The following is a 16,544-nucleotide window of genomic DNA, read 5'->3' as shown; positions in this document are numbered from 1 at the left end:
AACATGATTAAGTTTCATAGAGTTTAGAATTTGAAGCTGGAAGTAATTTCTTTTGAGAATTTTGAAAGTCTCATTCCATTGTCTTCTGACTTCCAGTGTTGCTGATGAGAAGTCTGATGACATTCTGATTCTTGTTTTTTGTGTAGCCTGTTTTTTTAAAACTATGGAAACATGGAGGATTAACTTTTTGTCCATAGAGTTTTGAAATTTTTTGGATGATAAGCCTTAGTGTGGGTCTGTTTTTGTCTGTTGTCGTAGATATTCAGTAAACCCTTTCAACCTGGGAACTCATGTCCTTTAATCTAGGAAATTTTCTTAAGCTAATTTGTTGGTAATGTTCCAAATGGCTTTTTTTTTTTTCTGTCCAAAACCTTCTCTTAGTTAGATACTGGATTTCCTGAAATGATTATCTTATTTTCTTATCCTTTCCTGTTTTCCTTATCTTTGTCTTGTTCTCCTTTTTTTTAAAAAACAGCTTTATTGAAAGACCATTCACATACCATAAAATTCACCCATTTTAGTTTATGATTTAATAGATTTACGTGTATTTACAAAGTTGTACAACCATCACCACAATCCAAATTTTAGAACGTTTTTCTCACTCTGAAAAGATACTGTTCATTCTACCTTCTAAGATTTTTTTTCAACTTTTAATCCTCTGTAGTTTTTGATATCTAAGAGTCTTGTTTGTTCTCTGGTTATTTCTTCTGTATAGTAGCTTCACAGTGGCATGCTTTCTCTGATACTAATCATAATGACTGAAGAGATGTTATTAGTACTGTTTCTTTTCTAAGTTTTTTTTTTCCTGCTTTTTTTTGGTCTCTATTTTTCAAGTTAGAAAGTTTTTTCAAGGGTTTGATAAGTCTCTATTTTCTTCCTTCCTTTCTTTCTTCCTTCCTTCCTTCCTTCCTTCCTTCCTCCCTCCCTCCCTCCCTCCCTCCCTCCCTCCCTCCCTCTCTTCCTCCCTCTCTCTCCCTTCCTTCCTTCCTTCCTTCCTTCCTTCCTTCCTTCCTTCCTTCCTTCCTTCCTTTCTCTTTCTTTTCTTTTCTTTTCTTTTCTTTTCTTTTCTTTTCTTTTCTTTTCTTTTCTTTTCTTTCTCTCTCTCTTTCTCTCTCTCTTTCTCTCTCTCTTTCTTTCTCTTTCTTTCTCTTTTTCTTTCTTTTCTTTCTTTTCTTCCCTTCCCTTCCCTTCCCTTCCCTTCCCTTCCCTTCCCTTCCCTTCCCTTCCCTTCCCTTTTCTTCCCTTCTCTTCCCTTCTCTTCTCTTCTCTTCTCTTCTCTTCTCTTCTCTTCTCTTCTCTTCTCTTCTCTTCTCTTCTCTTCTCTTCTCTTCTCTTCTTTTCTCTTCTCTTTTCTTTCTTGTTTTTCTCTCCATGCCCAGCATGGGCTTGAACTCACAACCCACATCAAGAGTCACATGCTCTAATGACTGAGCCAGCCAGGCGCCCCAGGGGCTTGATAATTCTTGATTGTTTATATTTAAATATAAATATAAGTAGGAAAATAAATAAATAAATAAATAAATAAAAGTAGGAAACTGATAAGCAGATTAGAATCTTTTTTTTTTTTAAATTTTTTTTAACGGTTATTTATTTTTGAGACAGAGAGAGACAGAGCATGAATGGGGGAGGGTCAGAGAGAGAGGGAGACACAGAATCTGAAACAGGCTCCAGGCTCTGAGCAGTCAGCCCAGAGCCCGACGCGGGGCTTGAACCCACAGACCGCGAGATCATGACCTGAGCCGAAGTCGGACGCTTAACCGACTGAGCCACCCAGGCACCCCCAGATTAGAATCTTTTAATGTATAGGTAGCTCTTTGGGAAACTTATCAGATTCTTAGAGGAGACTTTTGTCTTGTGTAGAGAGTAAAGGCCTGACAAGAAACCCATAAGCAAAGTTAAAAAATGAGGGTTAGGGAACTAAGCTTGTAGTTTAATCATTCACTTAATTCTCCTACATTTTGAACGGTGCTTCAGATATCCCTGGTTGTCCCTTAGTTCAAAGACACCTTCTTTTACCATCTCCAGAGCATAAATCTTCAGTCTTCTCTCTGCTGGGGGAGGGGGATTCATCTAAATGTATAGAATGGAGGAGGTGATCTGGAGGTCTACTACTTATATAGACTGTTGACCTTTTTAATTTAGGCTGTGTCTTCACTCTTCCTCCTAGAACTGCCTGGAGTTGTCAGTTCCTAAGCTCTTTGGGGATTCTGTGGTATAAAGTGGATTGGCTTTTCCTTCCTGCCAGTTGAGTATTCTGCTTTCTTGCATCTGCTGAATCAGTTACCACTCTTCCATATGTTCTCTTGCTTCCAGTATTCTGTGTTGTTGTCCATTGTCATCATCATATGCATTTATGCCTTTTAGGAAAATCCCTTTAATGTAGTTTGGGGTTTTAGGAGGGTGTGAAATTAGGTAATAAAATGACGTGATTTCTCTTTTCCTGAAGTAATTTCTAAACATTATCTCTAATCTTCATTACTTTTAAAAGGTGGGTATTTTTATTTGTATTTTTGGATAGGAGAGCTAAAGTTCAGAAGGATCATTTAAATTTCTTGTTTGAGATTAACAGAGAGAGGATTCCTACTGAGGCCTGCCATGCTCTAAAGGCTATTATCTTTCTACTACATAACACTGTCTTTTTTTAGAGCAATGATTTATGTAGAGTTGAGACTCACCTTTTAAATTTTCTTAACTTGGGTTAGCAGGCTTTTCAGTTGCTTTTGTTTTATCCATTTATACTGCAATGAAGTAGAAGAAAATCAATGCAAATTATTTTCACAAGTCAAAGTTGACTTGTACCTTTTGATGTAAATCTAGGAATTCCCTTTTAAAAAGTCATTGTTGGTATGTTTTTATAATCATTTTTTATGTGTGATGAGCCCATGCCTCTTTTTTCTTTTTCTTTTTTTTTTTGAATAGTTCTCTCTTATTTCTCTATAGTTTTGAGTTCTGCTCAAAATGTTTTTTACAAAAAATTTTTTTTTCATTTTGTTTATTTGAGAGAGAGAGAGAGAGAGCACAAACAGGGGAGAGGGGCAGAGGAAGAGAGAGAGAATTTCAAGCAGGCTCCATGCTCAGTACAGAGCGTGACGTGGGGCTCAATCCCACAACTTAGGATCATGACCTGACCTGAAATCAAGAGTCAGACACTCAACAAACGGAACCACCCAGGCACCCGTCTGCTCAAAATGTTTTTCAAAATTAAAATTTAATTACCTTGTTACTGATCTCATACTCAGTTTGTGACTTTTTGGTGATTGATTTAACACTAGATTTTTTTCTATATGAAATATCAGCCATTAATGCAGTTTTTCTAACATTTTAATCCCAAAAGGTCTTTGCTTTTCAAAAAATGTGAGGAAGTTCACTTTCTCCAACTTGTAAATGCAGTAATTAAAACTTTGAGAGGGTTTGACTGTTCACATTCATAAAGAAAAGCAAAGGCCCTTATTCTTCATCTCTGGAACTACTTCATTATTTCAGTGACAGGTAATAGCCATTTCAACAAGGAGTTAATTTAAATTGATATTTCAAAATAGCGAAGGAAAAAATACTATCTACTAAAAAATAATTCCAGAATGCTTTCTCATTCTTATGCTAGTATCTCTGATAAACCATTGACTTTTTCATGTTTTATATAGTACACCTGAACAGGAGCAGCTAATGGTAGTGTGGCTAAGTTGGATGATAAAAGAAGAAGCATATTTTGAAAGGTAAGGTGACTCCATTTGTTTCAGTTAGTAAGTTTTTCTTAACTTCTTTTTGGAAATTCATATTTTCTTTTTTGTTTCAACAGTACATCTGGCGTCTCTGCTTCTTTTGGGGAGATGTTGTTATTGGTCGCTATGTACTTTCATAGCAACCAGCTTAGTGCTATCATTGACTTGGTCTGTTCCACTTTGGGGATGAAGGTAATTTTCTTTTATCTTCTTTCTGAGGAAGGTGTTTCTAGGTGGGGCATTTTCTTGTAGTGTACAGTATATTTTGTTTCCATTTTGAAGTAATTTTAGTTTAATAGTTTGAAATTTTATCAGGAAAAAATATATGTTTGAAAACATTTATTTACAAGAATAATAGATGTTCGATATAGAAAGCATGAGAATACACAAAGGAAGAATATAATTTCATTTTTCAAGATATCAAGGATACTACTGTTCACATTCTGGTGTCTACTCTTTCTTTACATTAATATATATTTTTCAATTTAAAGAACTTAACCAACATGTGATGACATATCCTCATATCAATATATATTCTAGGGTGCCTGGGTGGCTCAGTCGGTTGAGCGTCCGACCTCGGCTTAGGTCATGATCTTGCAGTTCACGAGTCTGAGCCCCGTGTCGGGCTCTGTGCTGATAGCTCAGAGCCTGGAGCCTGCTTCAGATTCTGTGTCTCCCCCTCTCTCTGCCCCTCCCCTGCTCACATTCTGTCTCTCCCTCTCTCTCAAAAATAAATAAAAACATTAAAAAAAAATTCTGATACAATATCATTTTTATTATGGACTGCATAGTAGTCCATCATATGGACCAATCAGGATTTTCTTAATGGATCCTTTATTTGCCATGTAGATTTCTTACTTTCTGAATAGTGCTTAGATGATTATCCTTATTTATGTAAATACATACATAGGTACTCACATATGTTTATCTTTACTTGTTTTTTAAGTAATCTCTGCACCCACCATGGGGCTTGAACTCACCAGCCCTAAGATCAAGAGTTACATGCTTTACAGATTGAACCAGCCAGGTACCCCCTTTAAACAATTTTTGGATTATCTCCTTAGGAAAAAGTTCTAGAAGGCAGTTACTAACTAAAAAGAATATAATGATATTAATATAATTGCCAGATTATCTTACTGAAAGTTTATATCGTTTTAACTGTTCTCATTAGTGCATGAAAGTATCAGTTAACTGGACTCTCACCATCACTGGGTGTTACGATTCTTTTTCATCTTTACAAATTTGATTGATGAAAGATGGTTCCACTTACTTTGCATTTCATCGATTACTAGTGAAACTGTGTCATTTGTGTTTTTTTAAAAGGTTTTTTGTATTAGTTTTTTTTAATGTTTATTTTTATTTTTGAGAGCAAGAGAGACAGACAGAATGTGAATGGGGCATGGGGGAGAGAGGGAGGGAAACACTATCTGGAGCAGGCTCCAGGCTCCGAGCTGTCAGCACAGAGCCTGACGTGGGGCTCGAACCCATGAGCGGCAAAATCATGTCCTGAGCCAAGGTTGGACGCTTAAGTGACTGAGCCACCCAGGCGCCCCAAAAGATATTTATTTTCACTTATTTTTTTAAGTAGGCTCCATGCCAATGTGGGGAGAGAACTCAAAACCCTGAGAGTAAGAGTCATATGCTGTACCGAATGAGCCAGCCAGGACCCCCAAAACTGTATTTATTTGAACTTTAATTTTATATATCATAGTCATTTTAGATAATAAATTTATTAAAGTGTGCTTCATATATTTTTATGTGCTGAGAATTTTTTTGGTTGTTTTAGATTGTAATTAAGCCAAGCTCCTTGAGCAGGATGAAGACTATCTTCACACAGGAAATTTTTACTGAGCAGGTACTTCTTTTAACTTTATTCTTTAGGTACTTCTTTAATTTTGTTTTACAACATTCATTTGGGGAAAACTTGCATATCTCAGTTTAAGAGGATACTATAGTCCTTTAGTTTCCAATGATAGTTTATTTAATCTCTGAAACTTCTGTAAAGAATAATCCCATTTAAAGTTTACTTTTTTGAGAGAGAGAGAGGGAAGGGTGTGGAAAGGCAGAGAGAGAGTGAGAGGGAAAGAGAGAATCTCAGCAAGGAGCTGATGCGGGGCTCGATCCCACAACTGTGAGGTCATGATGTGATCTGAAATCAAGAGTTGGGGAGCACCAGGGTGGTTCGGTCAGTTGGGCAACTGACTTCAGCTCAGGTCATGATCTCATGGTTTGTGGGTACGAGCCCTGCGTCGGGCTCTGTGCTGACAGCTTGGAGCCTGGAGCCTGTTTTGGATTCTGTGTCTTCCTCTCTCTCTGCCCCTCCCCCACCAATGCTCTGTCTCTGTCTCAAAAATAAACATTAAAAAAAAATAATAATGAAATCAAGAGTGGGTTGTTTAACCAACAGAGCCACCCAGGCACCCCTAAAGTTTACTTTTAAAGTATATACTACATACAAATGTATGTTTTAAATTTATATTTTTTGGAGATTTTGAGTAAATACTAAGAGTATGGTCTTAGATGTTGATGGTAAGGATCTCACATAGAGTAATCATTTGGATTTGTCAAGAGAAAAACAAAATATAGACCTGTTTAAACTTTTAGGCTGTAATGTTCATTTCTAACTAAATTATAAGCTAGAGTGTCTACATTCCTTATTCTTGTATTTACATGTTCTTATTTGGCCTTAGTTCTTTTGTCCATGGGTAATCTTAAGGATATTTTGGTTTTTTTTAGCGAGGAGACAATTCTGAAATTTAAAATTAATTCCCAGATTAATTTGTTAATGTAAACCTCAGATAACAAAGAACATACATGTCTTAAAAAATGAGATTCGTGGGGCGCCTGGGTGGCGCAGTCGGTTAAGCGTCCGACTTCAGCCAGGTCACGATCTCACGGTCCGTGAGTTCGAGCCCCGCATCAGGCTCTGGGCTGATGGCTCAGAGCCTGGAGCCTGCTTCCGATTCTGTGTCTCCCTCTCTCTCTGCCCCTCCCCCGTTCATGCTCTGTCTCTCTCTGTCCCAAAAATAAATAAACGTTGAAAAAAAAAAATTAAAAAAAAAATGAGATTCGAAAATACTCATGGATGCATAACTGTGTTTATTTTAGGGTAATACTCTCATCCCTATACCAAACTCTCTTTTCTCTCCTCAATGTACATACACTCCCACGTACAGACACACATGGTACATAGGAGACTCATAAGTTATTTTTTATGTGTTTATTTGAACTGACTGGAAGATGACTTTGGGAAGGGTCTTTGAACAACCATTAGAGGTCTATGCATGACAGAATGAGAATGACAATAAAAATTCCTGTTTATGTCAATGTGATAATTTATATCATATATAAAGAATTTATATCACATATAAAGAACTGATACTTTATAATTGACATATGTTTTTCAAAGCACTTTCTCCCCCTCACAAAAACCTTTGAGGCAGGTAAGACTATATTGTTCCATTTTATAGATGTGAAAATAGACTCCAAAGATAAAATGACTTATGTAAAGTCACTGAGTCCAGATTTTATGATTCCAAATTTTAGATTTTTATTTTACCTTACTACATCACTGTCAACCTATCTATGCTTAAAAACAAATTTAAAAAATTAGAGTGCTTTACAAATTCCTAAATGTATGCTGTCTCATCATTCAGAAGTATTAATTACCATGTAATTAGTTTTTCTCATTCATTCCTAAGGACCGCATTTGTATTAAATATTGAAAGTCTACCTGCTAATCTTCCCTGTTTCAGAATGATTTTATATTTGGTTTTATCATATGTATTAATATTGTTTTCCCTTTTAGGTTGTCACAGCTCATGCTGTTCGGGTCCCTGTCACCAGCAACCTGAGTGCCAACATTACTGGATTTTTGCCCATTCATTGTATTTACCAGCTTCTCAGGAGTCGTTCCTTTACCAAGCACAAAGTGTCAATAAAAGTATAACCTTATAGTTATATTTCAAGCTACAACCCAAGTTAATGGTTTTTTTTCCTAGTTCTATTTCTGTTTATAGGCTTCTGTGGATTTTGTGTATAAAATATGTCTAATTACTATCCATTTATACATAGTAACTAGGACTATGTATAAATGTATGTATAGTTAATGTCAGATTTTAAAAATAATATAATTCTTAAGTTATTGACAAAATGTACAATGGTACTAATCCATTTGAATTTTCAGTAATAGCATGTGGCTATTTCGTTAAAACTTAGTAAGAAATTGCCATTTTCTATACTTTGGTTTTCTTTACCAAACAAAGTTTCTTGTCAACCATGACCAGCATTTGTACTTTTGTCACAAGGATAGCTAACACCTAACATACATATTTCGATATATTTCCAGTTACTTATAGTTGGGTATATCAAACAGTTAAAAGGTCTTCTAAAGAAAAGGATAAACCCCAAAAGTAAAGAAATCTGAGCCTTTTCTGGAGGCTCTTTAATTTATAAAGAATAATGAACACTTATATGCATTGATATATTACCTTTAACTATCCTTGTTTTCATGATTTAATGAAGTTGTTTTCCAGGTAGTTTGTATCTTCTGCTTCTTTATATTTTTAACAAATGAAATAGAAAAGATTTAAGAGTCTGAATGCACACCCACCATATCTACATGTCCTCTATCTGTGTGTAGTTAAGTGATAGTCTCTCCCATAAGTAGTTGCCAAGGTCACTTTTTTTTTTAAGTAGTCTCTAAGCTCAGTGTGGAGCCCAGCACAGGCCTTGAACTCACAACCCTAAGATCAAGACCTGAGCTGAGATCAAGAGTCAGGTGCTAGGGGCGCCTGGGTGGCGCAGTCGGTTAAGCGTCCGACTTCAGCCAGGTCACGATCTCGCGGTCCGTGAGTTCGAGCCCCGCGTCGGGCTCTGGGCTGATGGCTCAGAGCCTGGAGCCTGTTTCTGATTCTGTGTCTCCCTCTCTCTCTGCCCCTCCCCCGTTCATGCTCTGTCTCTCTCTGTCCCAAAAATAAATAAACGTTGAAAAAAAAAATAAAATAAAAAAAAAAGAGTCAGGTGCTAAACCGACTGAGCCACCCAGGCAACTCATCACTTTCTTAATCTATCTGAGGATTTGCTGTAAAGAGTTGTTCCTCTCCCTAAATTCCTCTGTGCTATGGGGTCTATACCTAAATATAGATATAGTAGTGACTTACAATATTTTTCCTACTACTTAAAAACTAATAGACTAAAAACCCAAAGTCCATATTTGAAACCCAGACTCATCATTTTAGATTTATCTTCTACTAGACAATAGTCTTGATTAAGATATAACAAGTAATTCATATTTTTAAATCAAAGACAGTTGTGAAACTGGGTAATATATTTATAACTGCTAAAAGTTAATAGTTTCAGTGATTCATAAATCATGTAAAATTGTATGTACTTATTAAATTTTACTTGCTTTTTCTTATTGCCATAATTGATTTAGTGCCTATAACCTTCTTTTTTAGGACTGGATTTATAGACAGCTGTGTGAAACCTCTACTCCACTCCATCCTCAATTACTTCCTCTGATTGATGTATACATAAATTCCATACTTACTCCAGCATCTAAATCTAATCCAGAAGCTACAAATCAGCCAGTCACAGAACAGGAGATCCTCAGTATTTTCCAAGGAGTCATTGGGGTAAAGTAGTTGTTCTTGTACATTTTTCTGATTTTTATTTTATTTTATTCTTCTGACTTGTTTCATATTATTTCTTTGATTATTAGAGGACTTCTGGGTGGTTCTGAACTTTAAATGAGATAAAATTTCTTCAGCTCACTTAGGAAATTTATAGGTATGTTATTAGTTCCAAGTGGTTTGTTGAAGAGGCACTTTTTGAGGAGTTCTTTTAAAAGGTCTTTTAAAAGGTCTTTTTAAAGTCTAAAGAGTGCCCCAGAGAGTGTGTGCTTAACACAGGACTCTGTGACATTACAATACATTCAACAGATGTTTGTTTAGCTTCCTGGGAATCTAAGATCTACTTAGATTCAATTGGGCAACTTGAAGAAAAAATTTTTTTGTCCATTTCTTAGAAGGAAAAGATGGTTGTATTTTTCATAAATATATTCAGACGTAAAATATATATTTTTTAGGAGTTATGTTCTTCATGGTGATTTCAGGTAATACTTGAGACTCCAGTAAACCTTTTTCAGAAGCAGCCTGATAGAATTGCTGCTGAGGAAAGCTGAAGTCCTTTTTTTTTTTTTTTTTTTTTTTGTCTTAAAGACTGTTAAGCATGTTGTCTTTCATCTTCCATACCATCTCAAATTTAAACTTCAAGTTGTCTCTGAGTTTAATACAAACATGGCAATGTTTCTCCCATTTTATCTGCTCTTGGGAATAGTAACACTGAATAGTCTATGTTAAATGATTTTACCATCAAAAAAGCAGTCATGAAATTTAACAGTATTTTAAAGTATTTATATTATTACCTCCAGGGTGACAACATCCGTCTTAATCAACGTTTCAGTATCACAGCACAGCTTTTGGTGCTTTACTATATACTGTCTTATGAGGAGGCTCTCCTAGCAAACACGAAGACTTTAGGTAAGGTGTACATGTATATAGGGGAGTGTTTCTAGTGATCGTTCATTTGATTTGCTTATATTGTGTTATTTTCCAAGCTGTCATGAGAAAATAAGGTCTAGTATACTAACAAATTCCAGTATCATTCTGTAGTCTTTGCGATGTAGGCATTATATACTCTGATGCATAAATACATGTATGTATGGGCACATAACCACCCCTTGAGGCTCAGTCTTCTTTTTTTTAGCAGGCTAAATTAATAATGGCCTAATTGCCTATATTTTAGCAATTTAGTGACTCTACTAAATACCTATAAATTAAGAGATAAATCTGAAAGAAGTAACTGAAATTTTTTTGCTTGATTTCAATCTTTGCCCTGCCTTCCTTCCATTAGTGTGAAGAATACCAACTATTCAAAAACAGGAGAAAAAAACAACAGAAGAGTTTCATTTTGCCATTAAAATTATCACTGAACTGGGTTTTCGAACAGCAACTTTAATATCAAAAGATCAGATTTAACATAGAAGATATTGGTATAAAGTAGTATGCTCTTCTATATTTGAAAAAGAAAATTCACCTGTGTTTTAGGCTTGCTAAGTGTATGTAGTTCCATACTGAACAAAAAGTGTCATTAGAAAGCTGTAGGCATTTAGTATGTAATACAGGGAAAATTCTTGTAAGGGCTGTTATTTTGCTGAGTGATTTTACTTTTTGAGAACTATAAATCAAAGTTACTATTCAGTGTTCGGCGGGTCAGTTTCTTTTATTTATCTTAAGTATTGGGTTTTAAGAATACTGTGGATTTCTCAGCTGCTTTCTTTCCTGAGTATAATCATTAGGGTTATATGGATGATATCCCTTAACTGTAATTATAATCTTAGTCATATTAGCCACAAGATGGGCTAATAATAGGCAGTAGATAATAGTCTCTCACTTTTATCCACATATAACTAATTCTGTTAAAAAAAAAATGACACTTGTGATTCAGTAGACCATAGAAGAATAAATTACAAGAAGGTGGTCTGGGGGAGAATTCAGACCATTCACACTGTAGCTGGAACCAAGATACACTCTTATTTTTTATATAAATTAATGTCTAGCAAAAAATTTTTTTAATACAGGAACGTACAGAGAGTAGTATAGTCAACTCTTATGTGTATACCATGCAGAATTAACAAGTACTCAGGATTTTTAGGACTGGAGCAATCTTTAAAGATTATATATTCCAGTCCCCAGTGATATGCTTAGTTCAACTCTGTTCCTGTTAAGCCTCTGTTCTTTACTCAATAATCTGATGGATCTCAGTTAGAAAGTTAAGGATTTTAGGTTAGGAGTACAACTTGGCCTGGATTGAATCTGGGAAAGGAACTGGGGCATTAGAGGAAAGTTATTAAGTTTTTACAAGATTCTAGGGAAGATAGTGGTGTTTTGGACTGATAGTGCATATGTATTTTTCAATTAGAGTTGAAATGTTTTGCTGATGAATTCATGAGATTTGAGAGACCTGAGCCAAAGTTAATGTGGAGCCTTTTGGCCTGAGCCTAAAGGACAGACGGCTATCAACTGAAATAAAAGAGCCAGGGGAAGGAGCAGATTTGTGGAGGATCAGGAGCTCAGTTTTGGACATGTTAATTTTGAAATGTGTGATAAACTTTCAAATGGGGATGTTAAGGAGATAGTTATATAGACTGGCCTGGAATTCAGGGGAAATAACTAGACTTTGAGATTCTTCAGCATATGTATGATATTTAAAATCATGACATTAAATAGGATCACCAAGGACAAGAGTAAAGTGTGGGAGAATCAGGAGGTTATGATGTCCTGGAAGCCAAGAGAAGATGTTTCTGAAGATACAGTCATCCCCTCTGTCAAATGATGTTTCTAGTAAGTTAAGGTTTGGACTGAGGCTCAGCTGATGACTGCATATTGCTTGCTGGAGGTCATTTGACTTTTACAGTTTTACTAGTAAAGTGGTAGGAGAAAGCCTGATTGTAGTGAATTGAAATGAAAAGTAGAGGAGATATACTGAAGACAGCGAGTAGAGACAGGTCTTTGGAGAAGTCACAAAGAAAGGAAAGCAATAAATGTGATAATTGGAGAGGAAAATGAGGTCACGAGAGGGCTTCTTTTTTTTTTTTTTTGAAGGTGAAAGAGTTTAGGGAATGTTTGTATGTTGTTGGGAGTAATCTAATGGAGAGGCAAGGTTGATAATGCTGAGGACAGAACCCCTGGACTGATGTCCTTGAGAGGTGATGGATGTGGAAAACAAATAGAGAGATCTGTCTTTTTCTTTTTGGTTGAGGAGACTTTTTCCTAGTCTAGTTTCTCATCTCCAAGGGGAATAAATAACTGCAGAATATGTCACAACATGAGAGAACTTTGCTCTTTCACATTCAAAATGGTAATTCTGCCTCACATTTAATTCCTACATGTAAAGTTGTATTCTGGTTTTAGTACATTGTTAAATGTTCTGTGGTTTTGGCCCTTATAATAAAAATTATTCGTAACCACCAGGTAGCTGAAGATGCTCACATATGGAATTCTGAAATTTCAGTTAGAACCAAGTATTGGATTATCATAGCCATTAAAGTGCATATGAGGGCATCTGGGTGGCTTAGTTCGTTAAGCATCGACTCTTGATTTTGGCTCAGCTCATGATCTCATAGTTTGTGGGATCAAGTCATATATCAGGTTCTATGCTGACAGTGCAGAGCCTGCTTGGGATTCTCTATGTCCCTCTCTCTCTCTCCCTCCCTCTCATATGTGCATGCTCTCTCTCTCTCTTTCTCAAATAAACATTGGAAAAAAAGTGCATATGTGTCTATATATTTTTCGTATGCACATATATTTTTGGTTTGTTTAAAAATATTTATATTTGTTTATATTTATACCATGTATATTAATTTTAGTTAAATATTGTATTGATCCAGAAGAATATATGTAAGAAATAGAGTGCTATAATAAATCCCAGTGTACTAATACCTAATTAAAATATGAGCATTACCATTATATCCAGTTTTTAGACTTAAAAAATGTTTCCTGTTTATTACATCTAAAGACTTTATTACCTCTCTTTCTGCCCTTCCTTCTCTTGCTCTCTCGAAAATAAACACTAAAAAAATAAAATAGAATGCAGTAACTTTTAAGCAAACATTGGCCAATGTTATTTTTTTTAATGTTTATTTTTGAGAGAGGGAGAGAAAGAGAGAGAGAGACAGAGCATGAGAGGGGGAGGGGCAGAGCGAGAGGGAGACACAGAATCCAAAGGAGGTTCCAGGCTCTGAGCTGTCAGCACAGAGCCCGTTGCAGGGCTTGAACCCACGAACTGTGAGATCATGACCTAAGCCAAAGTCAGATACTTAACCAACTGAGCCATCCAGGCACCCCATTGGCCAATGTTATTTATTGGCAACTTCAAGTTTTGGAACTTTAAAATAAAGTTTGGACAAAAAAGTTGTATGACCATATTTTAGAGTAACAGTGTAAGAATTTTAAAAACTTATTTCATTGTTTACCTACCTAATTGTACCTTATTTGATGCAAAGGAACTGGATTTAAAAAAAGAAAACATTTATTAGAAGTTGTGTTTACTGGAAAAAAATCTAGGAAATGAGAAAAGTAAAAAGATTGAAATATAAACCACCCATAATTCTGCTAGTCACCATTTGAATTTTCTTAGAAAACCTTTCAGTCTTTGCACAGATGATAGCTTTTACAAAGTCAGAATCATAATACATTTTTTTAAAGATTTTATTTTTAAGTAATCTCTACACTCATTGTGAGGCTCACAACCCTGAGATTAAGAGTTGCGTGCTCTACTGATTGAGACAGCCAGGCATCCCAGTAATACATATTTTTAATCTAACCTTTCTCCTTAATACATTTTAAACACTTGCCTATTATAGTACGTTTTCAAGGACATCTTTAAATAGCTGTACAATATTTCCTCATAAATATCTCATTACTAACAAACTTCTTTTTGTTGGACATTTAAACCGTTTCCAAATTTTGCCATTATAAACAGTGGAGGAATGACTGTTAGAGCTAACTTTGTACATAGGCATGATTATTTCTGTCCTTAGGAGAGATTCCTAGATATAGAATTACTAAGTCTATAGTAATTGTACTATAAATTGTAAGATTTAAAAAATGAACAAGTTTGCCTGGGTGGCTCAGTCAGTTAGGCGTCTGCCTCTTGATTTTGGCCCAGGTCATGACCTCTGGTCAGTGGGTTTGAGCCCTGTGTTGGGCTCTGCACTGACAGTGCAACGCCTGCTTGGGATTTTCTCTCCCTCTCTCTTTGCCCCTGCCCCACTTGTACTCGCTCTCGCTCTCGCTCTCGCTCTCGCTCTCACTCTCAGAATGAATAAATAAAATTTATATAAAAAAGATGAACTGCCATATTGCTTTCCAGATAGGTTATACCAATATAGACTCCTATATTTGCATAAGATGTGAGTGCTTTTTTATAATATAGAGTATTATTATTTATGGTGTTTAAAAAAAATTTTTTTTGATGTTTTATTTATTTTTGAGAGACAGAAAGAAACTGAGCTTGAGCAGGGGAGGGGCAGAGAGAGAGGGAGACACAGAATCTGAAGAAGGCTCCAGGCTCTGAGCTGTCAGCACCTCAGTTTATGGTGTTTTTTAATTATAAAATTTTGGGGGGAAGAAAATCTTCCAAAGCTAGGTACTAACGTTCATATAACTAATCACCTATATGTTCTTTTAGGACCTTATTATTTCATTTTTAAAATTTAAGTATGCCTTTAATTAATTTTGGTGTAAAGTATGGGGTACAGATCCAATTTTATTTTTTTATAATTGGCTATTTGTCAACATCACATCGTGAATAATCTGTCATTTTCCTATTGCTTTGGAAGGTCGCTTTGATGTACATTGAAGTTTTCTTACAAACCTATGTCTGATTTTGGATTTTCTTTCTTAAGTTCCAGTCACTTTCATCATAACTTCTTGTTCAGAATTTTTGTCTGTTCTTACATGTTTAATCTTTCACATGAACTTTCCAGAGAAGATTATTATGCTGGGATTTTTGATCAAAATTATGTTAAGTTTATAGATTTGGAGAGAATTTACCATCTTTACAATATTAAGTCTTCCCATCTAGATATATGAAATAATTTTTTTCATTGTTAAAATTTAAGCTTCATGAAGACTGATTTTTGTCTGTTTTTTTTGCCATTGTATCTAGATCTAGTATATTCCTTGACACATATAGTTAGTAAATGTTTTTTGAATGAGTTCAAATTTATTTAAGTTTCAAAATTTATTCAAGTTTTTTTGCATCTGCCAATAAAATTTTCCTTTATATAGGTTCTGGATAATCTTCTAACAAGTTATCACTGGTTATAGGAAAGGTATTGGTATTTAGTTTGGATTAGTTAAGCTCTGAATTTCTTAGAGTACCATTTAAAAAATAATTTATCAAGTAAATACTTTTTTGGCAGTTATTGAGATGATTTGTTTGGTCTATTTATATAATTCATTGTAAAATTAATATCTTTATATTCCTGGAATGTATCCTACTTGGTTTTGGTTTGTTATTCTTTTAGTATGGTGCTAGGTTTGATTTGCGTGTTGTTGTTTTTTTTTTTTTCCATCTGTATTTAAACAAGTGAAATTGACCTTTTTTCTTCTTTCTTTTTTCTCTTTCTGCTTTGGTATCAAGTTTACACTAATTTCTATGTGAATTATTTTCTATTGGATTTTTTTAAGGATTAAAATGTCACAAAAACTAGGGGCAATGTAAATAATATTCAAAGTATTTCTACAGTTTTGTTGGGGATGAGATTAAATGTTAGATTTGACTCTTTGAAAGCCATGCATTGGAAGAAGTTTGGAAATATGATTGTTGTCAAATTACAGTTTATCTTTTACTGAAGGATTAAGAATATCTTTGATGCTGTATTTCACAGAGATGTTAAAGAGAAATAAGTGCTTTAGGCAGGGCCTCATGGGCTGCTAGTTCTTTGATGGAATCATTAAAATGTGATCAGGATTTTGTCTTCATTTTTATAGGTCCAGAAACTTAAATATTGATACTTTACCCTAAATTAATCTTGGAGACTATAGATCTTAATAATACCAGTTAACATTTGAGTGCTTGTCATGTGCCAGACATTACTTGGAGCACTTTACATGTGTTAACTCATGTAAACCCTCACAACAATTCTATGAGATGAGTACTGTTTCTGTGATTTTACAGGTGAGAGCACTGAGGCACAGGGAAGAACTTCCCTAAGCTGAACTTCCCTAAGCAATAAGTGTGGGAACCAGGATTTGA

At 35.1% G+C, this 16,544-nt stretch overlaps 1 protein-coding gene across 2 annotated transcripts in view; it reads left to right on the top strand.

The window, feature by feature from the left end:
- Positions 1-16,544, top strand: part of INTS2 (integrator complex subunit 2) — a 61,331-nt gene that overhangs the window by 18,091 nt on the left and 26,696 nt on the right. For both annotated transcript variants that reach the window (XM_011289084.4, XM_011289083.4), the window contains exons 10-15: positions 3,642-3,713; positions 3,797-3,911; positions 5,506-5,574; positions 7,528-7,662; positions 9,179-9,355; positions 10,153-10,261. In XM_011289084.4, coding sequence (XP_011287386.3) covers positions 3,642-3,713; positions 3,797-3,911; positions 5,506-5,574; positions 7,528-7,662; positions 9,179-9,355; positions 10,153-10,261 — 677 coding nt within the window. The remainder of the gene's footprint in view (positions 1-3,641; positions 3,714-3,796; positions 3,912-5,505; positions 5,575-7,527; positions 7,663-9,178; positions 9,356-10,152; positions 10,262-16,544) is intronic.

Source organism: Felis catus, chromosome E1 (genome assembly GCF_018350175.1).
Source record: "Felis catus isolate Fca126 chromosome E1, F.catus_Fca126_mat1.0, whole genome shotgun sequence".
NCBI classification, from domain to species: Eukaryota; Metazoa; Chordata; class Mammalia; order Carnivora; family Felidae; genus Felis; species Felis catus.
The sequence above is the reverse complement of the archived record's forward strand: the minus strand, read 5'-3'. Positions and strand labels throughout refer to the sequence as shown.